General features: G+C 47.9%; 1 protein-coding gene across 2 annotated transcripts in view; it reads left to right on the top strand.

Annotated features, from left to right (window-relative positions):
- The window catches only part of MYO7A (myosin VIIA), a 68,304-nt gene that overhangs the window by 20,962 nt on the left and 23,816 nt on the right, over positions 1–23,526 (top strand). For both annotated transcript variants that reach the window (XM_074152088.1, XM_074152079.1), the window contains exons 14-25: positions 7,827–7,964; positions 12,068–12,226; positions 12,589–12,681; positions 14,220–14,314; positions 15,457–15,541; positions 16,439–16,657; positions 16,825–16,932; positions 17,492–17,701; positions 18,215–18,418; positions 18,731–18,907; positions 20,929–21,018; positions 22,320–22,447. In XM_074152088.1, coding sequence (XP_074008189.1) covers positions 7,827–7,964; positions 12,068–12,226; positions 12,589–12,681; positions 14,220–14,314; positions 15,457–15,541; positions 16,439–16,657; positions 16,825–16,932; positions 17,492–17,701; positions 18,215–18,418; positions 18,731–18,907; positions 20,929–21,018; positions 22,320–22,447 — 1,706 coding nt within the window. The remainder of the gene's footprint in view (positions 1–7,826; positions 7,965–12,067; positions 12,227–12,588; positions 12,682–14,219; positions 14,315–15,456; positions 15,542–16,438; positions 16,658–16,824; positions 16,933–17,491; positions 17,702–18,214; positions 18,419–18,730; positions 18,908–20,928; positions 21,019–22,319; positions 22,448–23,526) is intronic.

The raw sequence follows: 23,526 nt of genomic DNA, 5'->3' as shown, positions 1-23,526 counted from the left end.
GTTGGAACTAGATAATCTTCAAGACCCCTTCCAACTCTAACCATTCTGTGATTCTATGATTCTAAATAATTTTTTTTCTTGAGTAAGTTCGATATCTACATCTCCCTACTAAGACATCATTGACCCTAGATTAGATTAAAGATTAAAGTAGAATGTAGATTAAAGTAGAAACTGTTTTAAAATACCAGCCTTGCAGAACCTGAAAGTCTACACAGGTAGGTAGATCACCATGGCCAAATCCCCCAGTCTTTCCCTAGCCAAAACCATGGGACTGCAGAGGGTGGGGAGAAAATTTTCCAAAGCAACCAAGCTTTTTAGAAGTTGGGAGTCCTGTTTCCAAATGCCAGCTGATGCCACTGATGGTCCTGGGGACTTAGGGACTTTCAGGAGTGCCAAACAGAATAAGTGCTGAATTTCTTTGCCTGCTAAGGGAAAGAAATGTTTAAATTCCCAAGAAATTTCTTTAACTTTTGCAAGCCTTGTTCATAGCCCTTAGTCACTCAGTTTTGCTCCTGCTGAAATGAATGATTGATATCCTTTTGACTTCATTAGGAACAAGATAACATTTATCAGCCCCAGTTCAGTTACCGATTGGCGTGACTCTCCAGTGGGTTCAGAGCTGTCCCCAGATGTGGATATTCCTGCTGAACTAGGCGCTAACTCCCTGAGCATCAGTGCTGCTGTTTACTTTGCTTTTTATTGCTTGTTCCTCACTGCTTTTATTTTTGGTGCAAGCTTTGCAGTTCACCTTGGAAATAATTTCTTGCTTGTTTGGGCAGAGAAGAGGTGCGCTTGGGGGAATAGAAGAGAGGGAGCTCTCAGTTACACAGCCATGCAGACTTTTTCATGGGAACACCTACCAAGCATCTTTAAAAGATATGACAGCAAAATTGAGATGTCCACCCAGGCATTGTCTAGGACATAAGAGCTGAGACCTTTTAAAGCATCAGAGCACTTTTTTGAAATAAGCCTTTTCTTTTACAGTTCTTTTACATTAAACACCTTCAGAATCTGTCCCGAGTGGTGCTTCCTGTGCTTTGATACTTTAATGATCTCTGCTTTTCTTATTTGAATGATAGGTAACCGGACTAGCATGGAACTGGAAGAGGAGAAAACATAGTGTACCAGCTCCCCTAATCATGCGCAATGTTAGTGTGAACTGGGAGAGCACAAATCCCCTAAGCACCACACAAACAAAACTGCTCAGACGAGCAGGTTCCAACATGGGGCTGAGATGATTTCGCCATTGCTTTCCACCAAAATTCAATGACCTTTGCAGCCCCTTTCTTAAAACACATTCCCCAAAAGAAGGAGCAGATGAGCATGGGTCATGGGAACGGGCTGCATGTAGCAAAGAGCTGGGGCAAAGGCTCTTCTTGGAAGTGTCCACACCTTCCCTGAGCATCAGTGAGACAATCCATGGAGAAATCTTCCAGAGACACTCAGGCCAGGTCAATCAAATCTAACATCTTCCCTTAGAAAGAGACAAATGGCTGCTCTGCTAAGGGCTAAATCAAATAATGAGGCATTTTGCCCAACGGCTTCCAACCTTTGGTCCTCAGGAGCTTATTGATGAGTTTGTGGGATTTTGTGAGTCAATGAAAAGCAAGTCCATGTCTGCTTTACATTCAACCTTTGAAATCGGTTCCTTATATGCCAGAAACTTGAGAACCCTACAGATCAGAGATGAAAACTAGTTGAGAGTGTATATTTGAATAATGTAGTAACTGTTTGGTCCCTGAAAGACCTAGTACTTGTGCCCAGTGAAACCTGTGTGGTGAACTGGGTGTTGCTGGAGCGCACGGGGCTGTGCAGCCTGGTTTATACGTGCCCATCACGAAGAAGGTCTCTCTCCATGTGTTTGCTGAATCGGAACAGTGCTTTGAGCAGTGCCAGGTGAAATGATGGATTCAGTGGGAATTCAACACTGTTCCTCTGAAGAATTGGCCAGTACAGTCTGACAGCGCTGGTTGCTCAAAGAACAGGTAGAAGGAGCAGGGGGGGATGGAAACCAGTGAAGGGAAAAAACTTTGCAAAAAATTTCAATTCTGTAGAAACAATCTGATCAGTTGGATTAAAATTAGGGAGGAAGGGAGGGATTTCTTTAGAATTTTTGTGAAAATTTGTTTTTCCCCTGTCATCTTCCAACCCGGTGTGTATTGAGAGCACTGGTCACAGGAGACAGAGCAGGGATGTGTGAGGGAGAGGAGTGGGAGCACCTGAAACTGGATGGATAACAAGTGGGGTTAAAAGATGTAGAAGAGCTGTTTCCAAGAGGCAAGAGCTGGACAGTGACAGTTCCCTCAGCTTCAGAGAAGTGAGCAGGGAGACGAAAGGGAAAAGCCAGGAGGGGGTTAGACAAAAATTTAAGAATTAATGCATTTTGTTCATGAAATATTTTAACAGCCAGACCTCCAAGACTAACAATGTCAGGCTCCCGTTTCATTTATTTCTTCTTTTCACTATTTGCTCTTCTCTGTCTCTGTTTTTGTTTTTGTTTTTTGTTTTTTACCTGTGCTTCATGTAGTTTCTCTGTGGCTATGCATCCAGCACATTTGGCCAGTCGCCCACACCCACACCAAAGGTAAACTGAATACATGAGTTCCTCTGTTGTATATTCACCTCTCCTTGGCAAGGATTGTGCTTTGCTCTTGTCAGTTTATTCCTCTTCCTGCACTATCTATAGAGGATCCATTTCAAGTGACCAGTGTGATGGAGAGCATTTTTACGGCTTGTTGAATAGATGCCCGTGTATGACTGTGTCATTTATTTCTAGCATTCGACTCAGAAAAGCTTTGTAATGATGGGAATTCGGTTTGGATAAAATCAGAACCAGCCCGATCCAATGTTTTGGGGTTTTCTCCTGATATTTGAATCATTTTAATTAACATCATATGGACCATCTGTGGGATTTAGCTGTTGTTTATCATGGTGCCACTATTGGCCTCGGCGGGACATTACTCCTCCATGCAACTGCAAGTCTGGCCCTGTCTTGCCCTTTTTGGGGCAGGAAGCTGACAGTTCGTGTGTGAAGAGAGACTCCTGGATTGCATTTCTGGATTGCTTGGAAATGCCATCATTCTTAGAGCTGGGTTACATCTTGTTCAGGGGAGAGCTCAAATCCAGGCCTTGCAAGACACAGTTAATATTGAACTTTGCCATGATCATCCAAACAGGCTCTTGGCACCTTTTTTAAGGTCTTTTCTGTTGCATCTCATCTCCTGACTGGTTCTGATGGCTTTCCAAACCTTTCTTGCTACATATTTGGTCATAGGGTAGCGTACTGTGTGCTAAAGGTTTTTGTGACGTTAATTTTGCGACTCTGATCACATTTCCATGACAATCTTTCAATAGCCAGAGGATTATGTTAGAGATGGACCTGACTTTCAAAATTCAAATCCTTGCATGGAGCTGAATTTCAACCCTTCTTACTTCTGCAGTGTCTCGGGGTGCTTGGACTTGGAATTCCAATGAGGGGCATCTGACCCAAAATGACCCAAAGTCATTCATTCCAAAGCTGGACTCCATCCCCTCCGTATCATGATTGTAAATTGTTTGGATTGCAACATCTCATTGGGCCCTGCTCTAGAGTTGTAGCAATGCCACACACCAAAAAAAAAAAAAAAAATAGTCTTTCCTGAGTTAGAATATGGTGGGATTAAATCCAGGAGAGAATTGTTGTGCAAAATCTGTCAGAAATGCCCAGTCCAGTCTTTTTCTCTGAAGCCAACAACAGGAGATACAAGGAAACAGGAGACATAATGCTTATGATTTCTAGGAGTTTTGTTGTTGTCATAATTGTTCTTATAATATAGCCTTGTATTTTTAGGTTTCTAATGAGTAATAATTGATCGTATTTGGTAGGCACTAAGGCAAGGGTGGAACAGCCAAGGCAAGAAAAGATTTTTCCAAATATGTCAAGATCAGTAAGTTTTATAAAATGGGGGCATAGTTCAAAATAACGATACTCGGCAATGTTATGTAGCCCATGTCAACTTCGCATCTGAAGGCACTTTCCAGACTGCACAGCCTTTGGGACACAGACTGTCTCTTCACTATATATCACTGCAGAATCTGCTGTGAGGGGACCTCAACTTTCAGTGGTCACCTGGAAGCCACCCCGGTGACATTTTATATAACAAAATAACAAACAAAAAGCATAATTTTTCTCAGACTTCAGAAAAAAGGCTGAGAAATGGCATGTCATATTGGCATGGCCCATTTTAGTGACTTTATAATTCTGAAGAGGTGGGAGGACAGTCCTTTGTCCAGAACCTTTCCCCAATGGATTGCTGGTGGTACATTCTTCTCTCTCCTTCTCTAACTCACGTTAAGTAATTCATCTTTCTGCATTTCCACCGAAGCAGGTCACCATCTCCCCAGCAGACCTAGTGCTGAGCTGGTCATCCTAGTGCACCATGCAGCCTTCTCCTTAATGTGGGAGGAGAAGGTGCAGAGGGATGGCAGGAGTAACTCCTACCATTTCTGGCTCAGTGACATTTCTCCTTGTTCTTGCCATTCCAATTCCTTCTGGTTACTTGGTTTGAATGTTACAAAGAGAAAAAAACCCAGTGATTGCCCTAGTTGGAACTCTGGGTCTGTATGAAAACCATCCTACTTAACATAACTTTGTGTCCACCTTAACCCACTGAACCCACAGGATGCAGATAGGCTGAACTGGTTATTGCTTTCTCAGTCCTGGATACATGATAAGTACCTAAATGTGTCCAGAACACCAAAGAAAAGAGTCTGAAAAGGTCCTTAGAGACTTTACAGCTTCACAGAGATGCTGAGAAATGTCTACGGTGCCAGTGGGAATCTTGAGCACCCTGTGATGGTGGAACATCCTCTTGTGTCCTGGTGATGATATTCTGCCTTGACTTTTGTCTTTATATTACTGCAAGCATGCAAACATGTCTCTGCATCTCTAAAGTCAGACTGGCTTGAGGTGTCAGAAAGAGGTGGTTTTGAAGTATGTCTGAATGTCATGCTGGTCTGCACATCTTTCTGAACTTCTCTTTTGAGATGGTGCTTCTCTGTGAATTGTGTAATTCTCTTCTTTTTCTTATTTTTCTCTTCTGCTTTTTTTCCCCTCTGATGCTGAGCACAGGCTGAGTGATTACCCAGTGCCCCAATCAGGGCTACAGCACCTGTCAATCCTGCTCCTCCTTCCCCACGACACCCAGGTCACATCCTCCTGCGTGCTAGACTCTGTATGGACACCAGTGAAGAGAGAGTCTGTGGCCCAAAGATGCTACAGTCTCAGTTTGAAAGTTAAGACATGCCTGGCGAGGAGAAAAGCAGAATATATTCAGCTCTTTCTTCTTCAGGCTATAGGGACTGGGTCTCTTTTGAGCTAAAAAATGCTCCTTGTCTGCAGTAAAACGTATTTTCAGTGCCTCACTAGGTTGTGCTGGCAGGCTGCTCTGCTCATTTTTTGGAGCTATTTTGTTGGAATAAGGGAAGTGGTGTGATTCTCCTCATGCTGGTGCTTGGGAGAGGTGGGAAGAACCACAATGACTTCAGTGGTGACACCCTGTTCCTGCAGGAGAAGGCTCACCTGAGGTTTCATTGTGTGGCTGAGAGCCTGGTTAGAGCCCATGGGGCTGGTGCCCACCATCAAGGGGTCTGGGCATAAACATCAAGCCCAGGAAGCATGTGAGTGGCTGGGATGATGCAGTCTTGGCAGGAGGAGCCCAGATCATTCTGACAATTTGGATAGGAAGACACACTGCTTCCTGGCTGCTGTCCCTTCCCTCTAGCCCCTCCAAGCAAAAAGCTCTCAGGTGTAAGGATGGAGATGGCATCACTGCCATTTTTCCAGATCTGGATGTGAGCACAGGAGAAATGCAGGGCACCAGCAACCTAGAGAGGCAGGATCTGCTGTCTGGGAGCAAACCACTTGTGTGTTCCCTTGTACTTGTACAAAGTCTTGCATCCTTCCTACCACCTCGGCTGAAAAAGACCTCTCCCAGGTCTTTTGACCAAGCCCAAATTGACAAACCTGGCCAACGTGCAGTTGCTTCCAACTTCCAGCCCTGCTCCTGCATCTGTTGCTGCTTCTAATCCCTGTGGCTGTCCTGTCGCGTTGCACAGAGGTGACTCCATGCACATAATTAGCAAAGTGAAAAAGAATACATTAATCAAAGCTATCCAAACCAGGATTCTTGCTGAAAACAGCCTATTCCTCATCAAATCTGTGATACAATGTGAGCACCAGACTCTACAGTGCTCCGCAGGTAGCAGCTGGATCCATTAATTAGTCCAGATTTGTTAACTGTTTGTCCTTTGGGGGAAGATTTTGCTGGGAGAGATCACTGATAGCCCGCTGCCAAGCTCTCCTGGACAAGTGGGCCAGGTTTTTCTGGTGTGTGCATGAGCTGGGTTTTCTCTTGTTGGAATTCCATGATGACTTTATGTTTGTGTTGATTGGGTTTGTCTCATCATCACACCCAACCTGAGCTGTGCAAATTCCCTGCCCATGGCAGGGAGGGTTGGGCTAGGTGATATTTATAGTCCCTTCCAACCCAAATCATTCTGTTATTCTATGAAATTCTTCAGTTTTTGGGGGTGGGGGTGTTATCTGGTAGGTTATTAGTGCTATACGATGAAGTACACGTAAAGGTTTTAGCAGAAGTAGAAGTAAAACTCACCACCTCGCAAAACATAGCAGCAAGGTCAATGCAAATGGGGACTTTGTGGCTCCACACATGGCTTGACCACCTGCAAAGAAGAGGATGTTTGGAGGAAATGTGTATTAAAACCCTGCTGGAATCCTCCCTTTGGGAAATCCCATCTGGTCATGTCACGGTTTGCCTTATTCTTTAGTTGGAGGGAGTTCCATTCTGGTGCCCAACTCTTCCTCCAGCCCACTAGCAGTCCTCGCTGCCCCACCAAGGCTCCCTAAACACCAGGACACTACGAGACACACAGCACCACTGTGGCTGATGTGTAATGAGCTCAGGCCATAGTCACTGACACATACAATGAGCTGGGGGCTTAATTTCATTTGGAGCTCGTTTAACAAGGTTCTCCCAGGGCAGAGAGAAGAAGCAGTGAAGGGAAACCACTCCACTCTGCTTTAGAAACACTTGCCCCAAACTGGAGATTGGATTATTAATTTAACCAAGGGACGTAAAATAAGCAAAATACTCAAAATCATCATGATTCACCCTGAATACCCACCTCATTTGGTCTAGTTAATATTCTTTTCCAAACACAACTAGAATGTTCCCAGTGGTACAGGCTGAGGAGTATAGACCTTACCAGCAGTTTCTGGAGCTGTCGCAGAGTCACCCCACAGAGAACGTGCCCCAGGATTGTATTTCACCCTACACGGGTCTCTGGTCCTACACCCCATGGAGCAGGAGAGGCTCATGCTGAGATGAGGCACCACGACCAAGGGTTGGCCAACATCAAGCCATTCCCCAAGGAGCATCCCTGGGCAAATGCATCACCCCAAGCTGCAATACAGAGATTTTTAATAGCCCAGAAAAGGCTGTTTGCTGTCATGGGCAGATCTTCCTCGTGGCTCTGCATAGGGCAGTTGGGTTTCCCAGTCACACAGGGAGGCTTTAGCAGGAGAAATTAAATAATGGCACTTTTCCTCCCTGGGTAGAGGCATATGGAGCGGGTTGCCAGAGTCTGGCCATTGCAAGCTCGCCGGCTCTGCCCTTGCCCCTCTCCTGCCGAAAAGCTCAGCCACCCCTGGCCCTGCTCCCTGCTCCGGCCCCTGGCTGTTGCGGGAGGTTCCCAGGGACATGGCCGGAGGGGAAAGGCACTGTTATCCTTTCATTTCCTGAACTCGCTCCGCTGCGGTTTTGCAGGGAGCGGAGACGAGGAAGCGCTCGCCGACGCTCAGCAGCCAGTTCAAGCGGTCCCTGGAGCTGTTGATGAGGACTCTCAGCGTGTGCCAGCCCTTTTTTGTCCGCTGCATCAAGCCCAATGAGTACAAGAAGCCCATGGTAAGTCCTGCTTTTCTCTCCTGGTTTCTTTCCGTACGGGACTGCCAGCAGGGTCACTCCGCCCTGGAGTCGATGGAGCCAGGATTGACCCTGGGTGCTTAGAAAACCAACCCACAAGCAAGAGAGTCACCAAAGAGTTGGCCAAATTGGGCACTTGCCTTGCAATCCAACAGTACCCTAAAACGTTTTGCAGAGAGAAGCTCCCGCCCCCCGCCTTTCTTCCCAAGGAATTAGCCCTGCAGCCCTTTCTCCTATAGGAAATGCCTCCGAATTCCCATAGGGGGTAGGTGCCTCCCTACCAGAGACTGAGCTGTAGGGCTCTGGGTTCAGTGCTGTGGCAGGGTTCAGTGTTTCCTAAAAATGATTCCCCTTCCCCAAATCTTCCAGGAGGATCTCACCCAGTTTCACCCCGTTAGATCCATTCAACTGCCTTTTTTTTTTTTTTTTTTGGCACCAATTGTGAAAGCACAATTTAAAAAAGCAAAGGAAAAGAAAGAGGCAAAATAGCACAGAGGAAAGGTGAGAGGAATTATTTGGCTCTGATTCCCAAAAAGATGCTTCAAAAGCAATGAACACCCTGGGGACAAACTTTAAGGAGCAAATAAAAGAGAAGGAGATGGGTGTAAATCCCCCTGACCACAAACTGCTCATGGAGGGGAGTTTCACAGTGAAAGGGAGATGATAAGGTGGGCGGTGAACACCCCGATTCCACTGTCAGAACCTTGGAGGATTGGACCCTGGTGCTGTTAGCAATCCCTGTTAGCTGCTCACCACTCTTAATAGTGATGCTGCTTGGGGAGGAAGAGCTTTATTTAATAATAATTATGTACAAGCAGTGGTTTTTTGCAACTTATTTTTGCTGTTCAGTGAACCTAATGTGATGCGGGGCAAAAAGTTTGGTGGCTCTTTCAGAGCAGTTTACTGTGCCCTTATCCTGGATTTGGTGAGCGTAAAAGGGCACCTAACAGCATGTTAACAGAATATTTTGGGTTAATATTTAACAATATGTTCAATCTGAGATTATCATCTGAGCTGAGATCAAAACAAGACCTTCTATGAGACTATGGGTGATGCTGAGAGACATACACCCTGATCTGTTTTTAACAAATTATTCCCAGTGCCCTGACTTTGAGCTGCTTTTATGCCTGGAAGTCTGGGATTCAGTCTGGCATTTTGTCCCCTGCATAATAAGTCTCTATTTCATCAGCTCTTGCAAGCTCTAAGTCCTTGTCTGACCCATTTATTTACAAAACTTTCAATGGGACATAAAAAAAGCTATAAGTTTGAAAGAATCAGACAAAGGTAAATTAGTCTCCCCATTAAAGTAACGAGTGGGCACTGAATCAGGGACTCTAGTGTAGTAAGATATGAAATGTGTTTTCTTGCTGATTTTATTTTTGGCCTTGGTTTAATAATACAAAGTGCGGGGGGGGGGGCAGAAATCCCAGATAATGGTGCACAGAGCTGTGCAGGGTGACTGCAAAAGAGAACATTTTCTGGGAGTTCATTTTCTGTCCCTGGCTTTGAAGGAAAGTGTACTGATAGTGATAGGAAATGGGATAGTGGGAAGTGAAAGGTCAGTGGAAAGTCCTGACTGTTTGTTACTTTATGTTATTTTAAAACTTTGCTTCCGTCTGAAATGTGCTTTGGGGGAAAAAAAACAAAATTGTTTGCATCGGGCTGCTGGCTGGAGTTCTCTGGGTCCGTACATCATCCCATGCTGCTGAGCATTGCTCTGCTGTTATGGTTAGTCCAAGAGAAATGCATGGGATGAATCAGGTAACAAAACCATGCAAAGAAAGTCAAAACTGTCTCCAGCGGTCTGTGTAACATGGGTGCCTCATCAGACCTTGATGCCAGGAAGCTCACAGTTTCCCATATGTGCAATGACCTCGCCCTACAGACCACCTACCCTTCTGCTTCATGGCAGGGGGAGAGAGAGGAACACACACCTCTTTCCCCCGCACCTTTCTTGTCCCCACTCCCCAATACCCACTGTAGATAAGGACAGCTTGAGACCAAATCTGGATAGTGCTGCTTTCTGCTTTCTTCCTTGCTCACCAGTTGTCTTCTCCTGGGATCAGGATCTATCTTGCGTCACTCCAGCCCTCTCATGGTTAAGTGGCTGCTACGAGCTAGTCAAAAAGCTCTCTCCAAGGATGGGGGCATGGATGTATCCATAGGGCAGATCTGCCTGTCCCGGGAGATGCATCTGAGATGCAGGGATAACTGAGATACAGGTACATACCCATCTCTCCTCCCCCACTTCAGGGAGAGCCTAGGTGACTCCCATTTTAGATGCTCGCATCTGTACATGTGCTCACATTTTAGAGAAATGAAGGGAAGGCAGATGAATCTTTGGCCAAGAAAGCCAACGGCATCCTGGCTTGTATTAGAAATAGCGTAACCAGCAGAAGTAGGGAGGTGATTGTGCCCCTGTACTCAGCACTGGTGAGGCCACACCTCGAGTATTGTGTCCAGTTTTGGGCACCTCAATCCAAGAGAGATATGGAGGTGCTGGAGCGAGTGCAGAGGAGGGCAACGAAGCTGGTGAAGGGCCTGGAAAATAAATCATATGAAGAGCAGTTGAAGGAGCTGGGACTGTTTAGTATGAGGAAGAGGAGGCTGAGGGGAGACCTCATCACTCTCTACAGCTACTTGAAAGGACACTGTAGAGAGCTTGGTGCTGGTCTCTTCGCACAGGTAATTAATGACAGAATAAGAAGGAATGGCTTCAAGCTCCAGCAGGGCAGGTTTAGACTGAACATTAGGAAAGAATTTTTCACAGCAAGAGTGGTCGGGCATTGGAACAGGCTGCCCAGGGAGGTGGTTGAGTCACCATCCCTGGATGTGTTTAAGAGACGTTTAGATGTGGTGTTGGGGGATATGGTATAGGGGAGAACTTTGTAGTGTAGGGTAGATGGTTGGACTCGATGACCCCAAGGGTCTCTTCCAACCTGGATGATTCTATGATTCTATGATTCTATGATTCTATGATTCTATGAATCACACCCTGGCAGCAACTCTTTGGGCCAGGCTGGGATTTACTGTCCCGACTTTCTGGGGTGTGCCAGCACCACACCACATCTGCCCTTATTTTACACCTGGGTTGAACACTTTTTGGATGCTTCCAGCAGACAACATCAGGCTGCAAGATGGTGCACTCAGGGGCTCCAGGATCCCCCTCAGTGTGCTAAAACACTGAGCCAGCAGCAGGGATTTTCCTGAACCTCCCTTCAGCAGATCCTCCCATCTAGCACCTCCACTCACTATCCACCCAGAAGTGCCCAAAGCAAAGGAGAGCAGCCAGATTTATTAGCAAACATCTGCAAGGACTGGGTTACCCATGTCTGCTGTCTGGCCTTGAAACTGTCTTGCTTGTCAGGAGCAGCCATGGACGCTGGTCTGAGATTTGTCCTTTCCCTAAAACCCTCAGCTGGTCTCAGTTCTGACATTTTAAGCTCCTGGAGTGTCCTTCTGGGTACATGGTGGTTTGATGATAACAGGCTTTTCTCAGGGCCTGGGCATTTCCAAGGCTGCACTCTTCCTTTATGTGACTTTGGGGTGTTCCCTACCCTAAGATCAACTGGTGTAGGCACTCTAAGACTTTTGAGTGTCTGAGCCTTTGCTGATACGGTCCTCTGCATCCTCTGCCTGCAGAACGGTTCTTCCCCGCCCGTACAGGAGTTCTGTGACCATGCCAGTAAAGCTTTGAACAGCAGTCAGAAGTTAATGACCATGAGTGGTAATTGCGGGGGTGCCTGTACGGTTTGAGCCTTGTAGATGCGGCATCACTGCCCATTTTCCCAAAGTGATGTCCACCATTGCTTCATTCTCTCCAGTTCTCCTCTCATTCTTTTGTGTGAAGCATAAGACACATCCAGTCTTGCAAGTGGGAATTAAAGAAATGGAGTGAGCCAAACACACTCAGCAGTTCGTAGGATCAGGCCCACGACAGCCAGCAGTCCTGTGGCCTTGGGTCCACCAAGTGAAGGATTTGGGCCTGACTTGGTTGCCCCACACATCTTCGGAGACCACACTCTCTTATGGCTAATCCATGCCAAGATGTGCAGTCAAACTGCTGTGTCCTCTAACCTCCCCAGCTGTTTGATCGGGAGCTGTGCGTCCGTCAGCTGAGGTACTCGGGGATGATGGAGACCATCCGGATCCGCCGGGCCGGCTACCCCATCCGCTACACCTTTGTGGAGTTCGTGGACCGGTACCGGGTACTCATGCCTGGGGTGAAGCCAGCATACAAGCAGGTGAGCATCTTCTTCCACATGTAACGATCGCTCTCTGCTGGGCTCTCCAGAGATATTTATGGGATGTGTGTCCTCTCCAAAAGCAACTACACAACACTTGGTCCCCAGGTGTTACAGCAGTGCTCTGGGCTTTCCAAGTGAAGGAAAAATGTTTACAGGGTTGGTAGGGACAGGGAGCTCAGCACCAAGGGCCCATATTCAGCCTGTCCCTCTTGCTCACCTTAAATGTGGTGACAGTAAAGTGCTGGGAACCTCATTTGCAGAAAACTGCCGGAACTGGGGACCAGAAAGGGTCTCCTTTGGGCTTGGGAAGAGCAATTTGTGAGGCTGGTCCTGGTGAATCTCACCCCCTCTCCCACTAGGGTGACCTGCGTGGGACATGCCAGCGCATTGCCGAAGCGGTGCTCGGGAAGGATGATGACTGGCAGATTGGCAAGACCAAGATATTCCTGAAGGTAGGTGGTTCTCCACACACCCCCTGCCATCTGTGACCCTTGCCTGTGAAGGGGTCTCCTACCATCCCCTCTTCATGGCCAGACGTGACCCTTCCCCGTGGTCTCCAGGCTGGCGTGACAGTGGGTAGAACCTGGGCCAAGGCAGGATATTTGGGGCCAGTTTAGGAAGCGGTGAGCAGGAGGAAGCCCTGACACTCTGCCAGCACTGGTGCGTGCACGTACTCTCAGGGACGCAGAAATAGTCACATACAGCGCACGACCTTTTCCCTCCTGGGCTGTGCCATTCAACCACATCTCCCACCTTCACCCAGAAAGCACAGCAAGCAGGAGCGATGTCCATGCAAAGCCCTGCAGAGAAAGTGACCAAGAGCGTGTTCTTGCACAACCCAAGATGTGCCTACAGCCTCCCTCTCTGCGTTGGTCCAGCTGACACAGAGCAGCCCAACGTTGCACATTGCCTTCAGCCCTGCTTGCTGAAGGCAAGGCTCATCTGAACTCATCTGAAAGGATTATTAAGCATTGGAACAGGCTGCCCAGGGAAGTGGTTGAGTCACCATCCCTGACAGTATTTAAAAGATGGGTAGACATAGTGCTTAGTGATATAGTTTAGTGATGGGTTTTTTTCAGTGTTAGGTTGATGGTTGGACTCGATGATCTGAAAGGTCCCTTCCAACCTAGACAATTCTATGATTCTATGATCTCTCCTTACAAACCCACTCCTGCCTTGCTCTGGGGAGACACGGCTGAGCTGGCCAGAAACCAGACTGGAAGCAAAAGCTCCTCTCGAGCAAAAATCTCAGTGGTAAACCCTGACTGCTTATATCTAAATTCACCCCCAACCCCATTGTCACCGCAAAACACCCCTGTCTCTTCCCTAGAAGCTGTTCCCACTCGTTGCTCTTTCCAGAGCCTGTTATCAAGATCTCGCAGCTGTCAGGGCAGGAAATGGAGAAATCGGGAGGCCCTGAGGGGCCGCGTGAGGTCGAGCAAAGCAGGAAACATGTGGAGCTGCCTCTGCTGCACCCAACGCGGCAGGGCTCAGCGTGCCACCACCAGGAAAGAAAGCCGAGTTACCAACAGCATGGGAGGAATCAATAGAAAGCTTGTACTGGTGCATCTGAAAGCCTCAGGGCAAGGAAAGTTAGTGTTTTGGGGAGATGTTTTGTCCTTAGGGTAGGGAGGCATTGCAGTCTTGTCTGGAGGGAGCTGTGGGACACAAGCGGCCTGGAGTTTGTTCCCAGACTTCTCCAGTGCTTCCAGGAAGTGTTCCCACAGCTGATGGCACTAGCAGGGAGCTCTGCATGGAAGGGAAACATAATTTGGTTGTTTTCAGACTGTGCAGCTTCTGGATGCTCTGGTTCATTTGGGAATGAAGACAGTAGATCGCTAGGGTTTATGTTAGGATTTCCCCAGTGAGTAAATGGGGTGATACTTGGGATGTAAAATATCCCAAGTCTTTCTTTTGTACCACCCCTCCTGCCACATCTCAAGCAGATGGAGAGCTTGAGACATGGGTGGTGTGTCGTTTCCTCCCACAGGACCACCATGACATGCTGCTGGAGATTGAGAGAGACAAGGCCATCACGGACAAAGTCATCCTCATCCAGAAGGTGGTCCGTGGGTTTAAAGACAGGTAGGTGTGAGCCCCACTGCCAGACAGGAGGTGGGCTATGTGGGATGCTTCACCCAGCAAGTGACTTCAGGGTGATGCATCACTCCGTCCTGCCTGCAGCTGGGGAGAGGAAAGCCCTGATGTGTTGGCACTCAGGTGCAGCAGGTATTGGAGGAAAACAGTAGAGGAATGAAGAGGAAACTGTATTATCTGCCTCAAACATGGACAGAATAGGATCTTCTGTCCCCATTCACTGCTGGCTTCAGGGGAGCTGATATTTATGATGGCAATGCAGCAGTGGAACTCTGAGCCTGCTGAAGGCCACACTAAGCCTCCAGTCTATGGGAATCCCCACAAGACTGCAATGGGGCCATTGGGTTGTCCACTGTGACTAACGTTACTCTCCCCAAAGCCCAAGGGGTTCAGGACTCTTCCCTTTGTAAACCAGTTGCCACAGACTTGGGAGGAGGGCAGGTAGTCCATGGGGAGCTGATGGCTCAGTTGTAGAGGGCAAGGGGAAGCCACAGCTGAGGTCAAGCTTCAGGTGTGGAGGAGAAACAGTTCTTGAGGCTTTGTGCTCTTTGAATCTCCAATCCGTGGCTGTGACTCAGGTTGTCCCTTAGGCTTTACAGAAAGGGCACATGCCAAATAACTCAGTAATCCTTTCCACAGTAATCCTAGCGAGACCCCCAAGTCCTCCCGACACGATTGTCCCCAAGGTGTCTACATGCAGGATCAGGCCAGGCTAAGCAGGATGGGAGGCAGCAGGGTGGTGTTGCTGAAATTTGCTCTTGATCATTTGGGTGAGATTGGTTCCATTCTCGGGTGGCTGGGATTGAAGTGAGGAGAGAAGGCAGGGAGGATATTTCAGGCGAGAGAGAAGGCTGGAAAAGGGAGAAGGAGGCGACCATTCCCAGCATCTCTTCCTCTGCTCATTCCCATAACCTGATAGGATCATCCTGCAGAGACCTATCAGAGAGAGCCCCTACAGATCTTTTCTTAAAAGCAAGGAGAGCTTGGGGAGGAGGCATTTTCAGGCAAAAAATAATAATGCAGTGTTTACTACACCTGGCTGCTCAGTTTCAAATCTCCAAAGAATGAGGCCCAGAAGATGATAACTCATGGCCAAACCACAGGGGCAAATGATTGAAATGCCTTTTCAGGTCCAATTTCCTGAAAGTGAGAAATTCAGTCCTGATGATTCAGAGGTACTGGCGTGGACATAACTGCAGGAAGAACTATGGTGCTGTAAGTATGGGGGTGCTTCCTCACACCTCTGTCTTCCTCTCCCTTTCAGCGGGGACATACGTAAGAGTTTCCTGGCTCAAAATACCCCACTGAGTGTAGGAGGGAGTGGGGTTGGCTTTTATCAGCTGGAGCGATGAGTGGAGGTTTGCTCTTGCTGCTTTGCCTTCTCATTGAAGAGAGCAACTCACCACCTTCTAGTTGTTCTTTTTTCCCCATGAGTTAGATGTCCATTGCACCAACTGGTCACTTGGGGTTTTAAAGTCTCCCCCTGGTTTCCAGGTGACTAAAAACTCACAAGCAGCTTCCTCTGAAAAACAGATTCCATCTCCAAGTGGGTTTGTATCTGGGTTTCTCCTCAACCTAGTCCATGTCCCTCTTCTCTCCCTGTCCCAGCTGGTTCTCACCCAACTGCAGGTCATTTGGGAAGTGTGTTGGGATCTAAAGTGACTCAATATCATCCTCCAAACCTGTGACTTGATAGGAATATCCATCTCCAGGCTGGTCAGGATGCTGCCTCCTGCCATGAAACAGCACCTTGGCTGTCAGGCAGGCGGTCTGCAGATGCTGGACCTCCATGGGAGCAACTCTTATGGATTGCGGCTACCTTAAGATGACCAACCAGACCTCCTGAGGTCTCTCAAGGCCAGAAGCTTTGTAGGACTCAGTGGGGAAGAAAATGCCTTTGTCCTTCTGGGCTTTGATTCAGTGCAGAAGCTGAAGGGCTTAATTTCTCCACCCTCTTGCAGAACCTCCCTCCCAAAGGCTTGTCCCGGTGGGGGCTGATTTCAGTGGCTCTTATTTACAGCCATGCAAGAAGGAGATTAGCGATGTAAATCTGCTTAGGATGGGCGAGCCCCTGGGCAGCGGGGTGGTTTCATCCTGCCCCCCTATTTGCAGATGCGGATCGGCTTCCTGAGACTGCAGGCCCTCTACCGATCCCGCAAGCTCCACAAGCAGTACCACATGGCTCGCCGGCGGATCATCGAGTTCCAGGCACGATGCCGAGGCTACCTGGTCCGCAGGGCTTTCCGCCACCGCCTCTGGGCTGTCATCACCGTCCAGGCATATGCCCGGGGCATGATCGCCCGAAGGCTGTATAAGCGCCTCCGGGGAGAAGTAAGTACCATGGAGGAGAGGTCAGTCATGGGAAATGGAGGTGGGGAGAGGGGTAATCAACATGCTTCTGCATCACGTGCTCTTGGGATTAGTCTTTAAAGAACAAAAAGGAATTTCAAAAATAAGTAGATGCCTATTCAGAAGGGCTCTGGTATTTATTCCCCCAGTATCATCGACGCCTGGAAGCAGAGAAACTTCGGCTGGCGGAAGAGGAACGACTCCGAAAGGAGATGAGTGCCAAGAAAGCCAAAGAGGAAGCAGAAAAGAAGCACCAGGTACACAGGGACCGATCTCTTTCTGAGGTTCTGTCTCTGTTTTCCAGGGACTGGTTTTGCTCCTTTGAGGGGGAATGCCAAAAATATCTAAGGGATTTCTGCCCTGTTTGAGTGGTTTGTATTTAATTCACTAAAGTACTCTATGCTCTAACTAGTTTGAAGCTGCTCCAGAATTTCTGATCTGCTGCACAGGAATGCCAGAGATTACAGTTATTATTCGCTTGCTTTTGCTGTTGTATAAAGGCTGAAGGGGGAACAGGGACACTCCGTGTCTGTGTGCACATACATGGTTGTATAAGAGAAAAATAAGGTCAGTGAAGGTCTCTGTGCGTGGACCAAACTTCCTAAACAGGCAGGCAGGAAGGAAAAAATGCTATTGCTTTGTCCTTCTGCAGTTAGGAAACTGAGGCATGGATGTGTCACTGATTTGCTCCACGTCACGACGCTGGTGTAGTGCTCCAAGCACTGGGCAGTCTGCCTTTCTAAAACCAGGCCCTGAAGAACTTAGTGCCAGCTCTTTGGAGGGAGCAGCTCAGTCATTGTACTTGTCCTCTTGCAGGTACGCCTGGCCCAACTGGCGCGGGAAGACGCTGAGAGAGAAGTAAAGGAGAAGGAGGAAGCACGTCGGAAGAAGGAGCTCTTAGAAAAAATGGAGAAAGCTCGCAACGAGCCAGTGAACGACTCAGAAATGGTGGACAAAATGTTTGGATTCCTGGGGACAACTTCATCCCTGCCTGGCCAGGAAGGACAGGCACCCAATGGCTTCGAGGTACTGGAGACATACACGAGCCTGGCTATCACATGAAAGGCTTTAGCAACACATTAATGAATCAGGGGAGAGGGGGTCAATCCAGAAGGGGGTCTCTGAAGGCTTCCTTCAAGACCAGGCTCTTCTGTGTGGCCCTAGAGGATTACAGTGCTGTGGCTGGTGACAGGCAGCCAGTCTGCAGGCTTTCTCTGGGGCTACAGAATGGAAGAGAAATCTTTTCCTTCATGGTTCATCATGGCTCATGGCATTTAGCTCTTGGACACCCTTGTCCCATGCTAGGATGGGGCCATGCTTGTTGTTTCTTCTACTGCTCTGGCGACATTCCTAGGCACAGGCCTGTCCTTCAGGACTTGGGCTTTGTGTTGGTTCCAGAGTTATATTTCATGGGTTTCCCTCCAGCCAGCTTTTCCTTTTGGGATGGAAATCAGACGGACAGAAAAGTCAGGCCCAAAGGGAAAGGGTAGTTCAGTATCCAAAGCCATGCTGAGTGCCTGACATGTCCTTCCCCACCAGGATCTTGAGCGAGCCCAGAAGGAGCTGGAGGAAGAAGACCTGGATGCAGCATTGCCTCTCCCTGAGGAAGAGGAAGAAGACCTCTCGGAGTACAAATTTGCCAAGTTTGCTGCCACGTATTTCCAGGGCACAACGACACACACCTACATCCGCCGGCCTCTCAAGCAGCCTCTCTTGTACCATGAAGATGAAGGAGACCAGTTGGTGAGGCAGGGGATGAAAAAACTGGAGTAGGGCAGGGTGGGTTAGAGCAAGCCTGGGGACCCCCTCACCCAAAGGGCACCAGCAGTTTCCCCTTGGGATACAGTGGTGTTTTTGTGGTTTGGTGGAGAGCACAGCCCTCATCTGCTGCACGTGTGTCAGTAGACACTGTCCCACCAGCATGCTTTGAGCACTGATAACACAACAAGCATCCTGGTGATGGTCCTGGTGATCCTGGTGGATTCAGCGTGGCTTGGCCACCCCCTCCACTGCCCCGGTGCGAGCTAATGGAGTCAATCTTTCCCTTTCGAATAGGCAGCACTTGCTGTATGGATCACTATCCTCCGTTTCATGGGAGACCTCCCTGAGCCAAAGTATCACACAGCCATGAGTGACGGTGGTGAGAAGATACCAGTCATGACAAAAATCTATGAGACTCTGGGGAAAAAGACCTATAAGAAAGAACTGCAGGCTCTGCAGGGAGAAGGAGAGGTAACTGCTGCAACTGTGAAAAAGAGACTATTTTTAGGTGTTGGATATTGAAATGTGTTGAAAAGAAATGAGTTGTGGGGTTTGCTGCAGGCGATCAATTTGTCGACTTTATTTGCAGTTATGCTACGAAGGGAGAATTGCCCGTGTGTCAGGTGTTGATCCTGTCCCTTCTTCTTCTCAGGCATAACTGAATGTCCCCCAGCAATATAGTAAGGGAAGTGCCCTGATGTCTCCCATGGGACTTGGATCTCTTTTCTCCTTCTTGTAGGGCAGAAATACATGGGGGGCGGGGGGGTAAGGGGGGTAGGGAGGAGTGCAATATCCTGTGTCACCAGTCTCTTGTTTGGGGATTTCTTTTTAATCTGCCCTGGGTGAGAAGAGACTAAATTAAAAACGTGCCCTTAATCTTGGAACAGGAAGTAAAGAGATACCAGAAGATTAAACTCTGGAAATAAAATAAAAAAAAAAAAAATCCCTATTGCATCTTCAGTGCATTCTGGGATGTCACTGGAGGACTTCGTCTTAAGACCCCTCCCAGATAAGACATTGCTCTGGATAAATCATTGATATGCTTTCGTCTTTGGCAATGGCTTTATTCAATAGGACAAGATATTACCTGGTATTGAGGTTTTCTAGATGGGACTGTTGCATTTTCAAGCAGTTTTCTGTAGTGTCATCTTGACAAGCCCCTGCAGCATTTGCAGATGTAAATTAACAAATCTCCCAGTTTTTAGACATGGTGATATCATTCAGCACTTTCAGTGAATTACCTGAGAAGGAGAGTAGCCTCATCTGGATTATAATTCCATAAAAATATGCACCAAGAATCACTTTTCATTCCTTCTACCCATCATTTCTTACTTGTTTCTTACAAAAAGGCACATTTTGGCCAATTGAGACATCAGGTAGTACAGCAGAGGAGGAAAATTTAAGCTGTCGTTTTTGTGGTTCCATCTGCACTGCAGAGTGCACAACGGTGCAGAGATGTCTGAGCGGACCCTGAGCACGATGATATGCAAATCCAAGTTTCCAGTACCAACGTGGCTTTATAATGGATATAAATCATCACAGCTGCAGGACTTGAAGTGTTGACCTGGTGTAAAATCGCAGTCTTTTCAAAGCTGTTTAAATGTGTTTAAAGTGATTGAAGTGTTTAAAGCCCTTCAAAAAGTGAAGTGATTATCCATGCTATTTTAATCCCACAGGTGGCATAAAGTTCGCATAAAAGTAGAAAGCCAACAGTAACCTGATGATATGTAGTCAGTGCCTGGGGCTGTCCCACATCAAATTTATTCTTCTGGGAAATCTGATAGAGCACAGAGCTGGTTAACGGTGATGAAACCACAATGGGCAACTACCTGTCCATGAATCCCTGGCTAGATGACTTCCAGCTCACAAACCTGCTGTGCAGACGGCTCATCTCAGAGCGTGGTCTTGCTCATCTCGTTTGCAATGCAGGAGCAAGCCTGAATGAGATACAGCAGAACCAGGTGGACATAAGTTAAATCAGCCACTTATTCTCTAGGAATGGAATGGAATGGAATGGGATGGAATGGACTAGGATACGATGGAATGGAATGGAATGGAATAGAATAGAATAGAATAGAATAGAATAGAATAGAATAGAATAGAATAGAATAGAATAGAATATTTTGGTTGGAAGGGACCTACAACTACCATCTAGTTCAACTGCCTGACCACTTCAGGGCTGACCAGAAGGTAAAGCAAATTATTAGGGGAATTATTCAACATAACTTTTTTTCAGACATCCCCCAATATGCAGTTTTGATCTGGGGGAGGCTCACTGATTAGAAAGTATCTACAAAATTCAGAGTCAGGCCTGGGTTATCAGGGAGCATTGCAATATGAGTCCACACTTGTGGTTCCCTCCAGCCTTTGAAATATCTCACTCCATGCCCAGAATTAATGGCCCTTCGTGGAAGCCCAGGGGAGGCAGGGTGAGCACGTACTCAGCAGGGCTCTGTCTTACCACATTGCATTCCACGCCTCTTGCTTTGCAGAGTACTCACATTGATGGGCACAAGAAGAACAGTGTGCGGCACAAACTGGTCTCCTTAACACTCAAGAAGAAATCCAAACTGACGGAGGAGGTGAGAGGAGACGCTTGGCCGCCTGGCAGCACAAGTGCCGTTGGATTGTCTGCAGCCCTCTCTGACTCTCTTCTGCTTTTCCCTAGACAACATAGAACCAGCCCTCCTCTGGGTTTGGCGCTACCTGTCTCTCTGCCTGAAAGATTTAAGGAGTGTTTAAGGGGAAAGGTTGGCTTCCCGTGTCTCCTTGAGTCATTCTGCACCTCGCGCCGGCCTCCCCTCGGCTCCCGTTCTCCATCCATCCAGCACCTTCCCTTCCCTCTTTCACAGCCCTCCATCCAGCTGCCGATACCTCCCACCACTCTCTGATGGTCTGAATGTTATCCCTGCTTTTAGTTTCCTGCCCTCCGCCATGGTGTAGGTAGCAGAGGTGGGGATCTCCAAAAGCTCTCACTCATCCTCTGCTCCTCTCCAGTGCCAGGGGCAAAATGCCCTATGGGAGCAGTTGGCCTAAGCCGAGAGCTTTGGAAAATCCCATCCCAAAAGAGAAAGGAGCCAAATTTATTTTTTTATTTTTCATTGGGGGGAGGGGGTGTATTAAAGCAATGCAAAGACATGGATTCAGCCTTCTTTTACACACCGCTGTGTCCACTTCCAGAGCAGGGAACATCTCACCTGGCTGTAGCTGCTTGAGAGCATGAAAGTTGCTCTCTGAGATAGTCACCCTCCCTCCCTTCAGGGTCAGTAGGGAGAAGTAGGACCCAACCCAGCTTACCCTAATGTGGTTCTGAAGGCACTCTAGAAATGCCTGTCTTTCTCCAGTGGCTCTAAACGGAGACTGGGTTGACTATCCAAGACAGAGAGCTGGTAGGCAGATGAATCCCATCCCTGTTTTCACAAACAGCACCATGCTTATGCGCTTTGGGCTGCATCATTAGCATGGGGAGCGGGTCCATTTTGCCAGTGTTTTAATTATTTTTTTTTTAATATGACTGAATTAAAGGGGCAGGTCCTCCTTGGCAAGAAGCTGGGGTAATTCCAAAGATGGCCCTCTCCCAGCTGCAGGACCGGCTCAGAGCTGGGATGCAAGGGTGTCATTGTAGAAACCCTGGGCAAAGACCAAGCAGGTGGGAGTGTGACTAGACAGGACCATTTTCAGCTTCACCGTATGTGATTAAAGCCAACAAACTCAAACCCTCCTATTGCTGTTAAGGTGATAGATTGAAGAACCTCTGAGACCCCTCCTGGCTGGTGGAGGAGTCCTCCTGGGGGAGCACCACACATTTGGGATGGGGGGGGGGGTTGGGAGGGGGACATAGTAACTGGCTGTACTGAAAGAGAGCAATGTGTCTGGTTGGCAGGTGACAAAGAGACTTCACGACGGTGAATCCACGCTCCAGGGTAATAGCATGCTCGAAGACCGACCCACCTCCAACCTGGAGAAGCTCCATTTCATTATTGGTAATGGCATCCTCAGGCCAGCCTTAAGGTTAGAAATCAAGACAAAGGCATGAACGTGCCATTCTTTTCATTCTTTCTTCTTTGAGCTCTTCTTGAGCTAATCAAATGATTTTGCTACTGTGTGTGCAGCTTTACAAAGCTCTTGTCGTATAATTCTTCTGGTTGTGTTGTATAATATGGGCTGGGTCATGTTCCTTACTGTCCATATCAGTCCTGACCACACAGAGGGACTCAAATGCTTCTGAAAGTGCTACTGGCTACTGGATTGGGTTTTTTTAACGCTCACTCCTGTTTGTCACTACCTTTTGTTTTCTGTTTGACCATTTACAGAATCACAGAATCACAGAATCTTAGTGGTTGGAAGGGACCTTTGAGATCATCGAGTCCAACCACATTAAAAAAACAAACAAACAAACAAACAAAAAAAAACCCCACAACACACAAAAACAAACAAACAAGCAAACAAAACAAAAAAAAAAAAAGCACCCACCAACTAAACCCCACACCCACAACCTCACACACAACACCCCACCACAAACCAACAATCCCGGGCACTAGAGCATGCCCTGAAGAGCCATGTCTACATGTTTCTTAAATACCTCCAGGGATGGTGACTCCACCACCTCCCTGGGCAGGCTGTTCCAGTGCTTGACCACTCTTTCAGTAAAGTAATTCTTCCTAATATCTAATCTAAACCTCCCTTGCCGCAGCTTCAGACCGTTTCCTCTGGTCCTGTCGTTATTCCCTTGGGAGAAGAGGCCAACACCCACCTCTCTACAACCTCCTCTCAGGTAGTTGTAGAGGGCAATGAGGTCTCCCCTCAGCCTCCTCTTCTCCAAACTAAACATGCCCAGTTCCCTCAGCCTCTCCTCATAGGACTTGTTCTCCAGACCCCTCACCAGCTTGGTGGCTCTCCTCTGGACACGCTCCAGCAGCTCAATGTCCTTCCTGTAGTGAGGGGCCCAAAACTGAACACAGCACTCGAGGTGAGGCCTCCCCAGTGCCGAGTACAGAGGCACGATGACTTCCCTGCTCCTGCTGGCCACGCTATTCCTGATACAAGCCAGGATGCTATTGGCCTTCTTGGCCACCTGGGCACACTGCTGG

The sequence above is a fragment of the Numenius arquata genome, chromosome 1, assembly GCF_964106895.1.
Source record: "Numenius arquata chromosome 1, bNumArq3.hap1.1, whole genome shotgun sequence".
Lineage (NCBI taxonomy): Eukaryota > Metazoa > Chordata > Aves > Charadriiformes > Scolopacidae > Numenius > Numenius arquata.
This window is presented reverse-complemented; position numbering and strand designations above follow the sequence as displayed.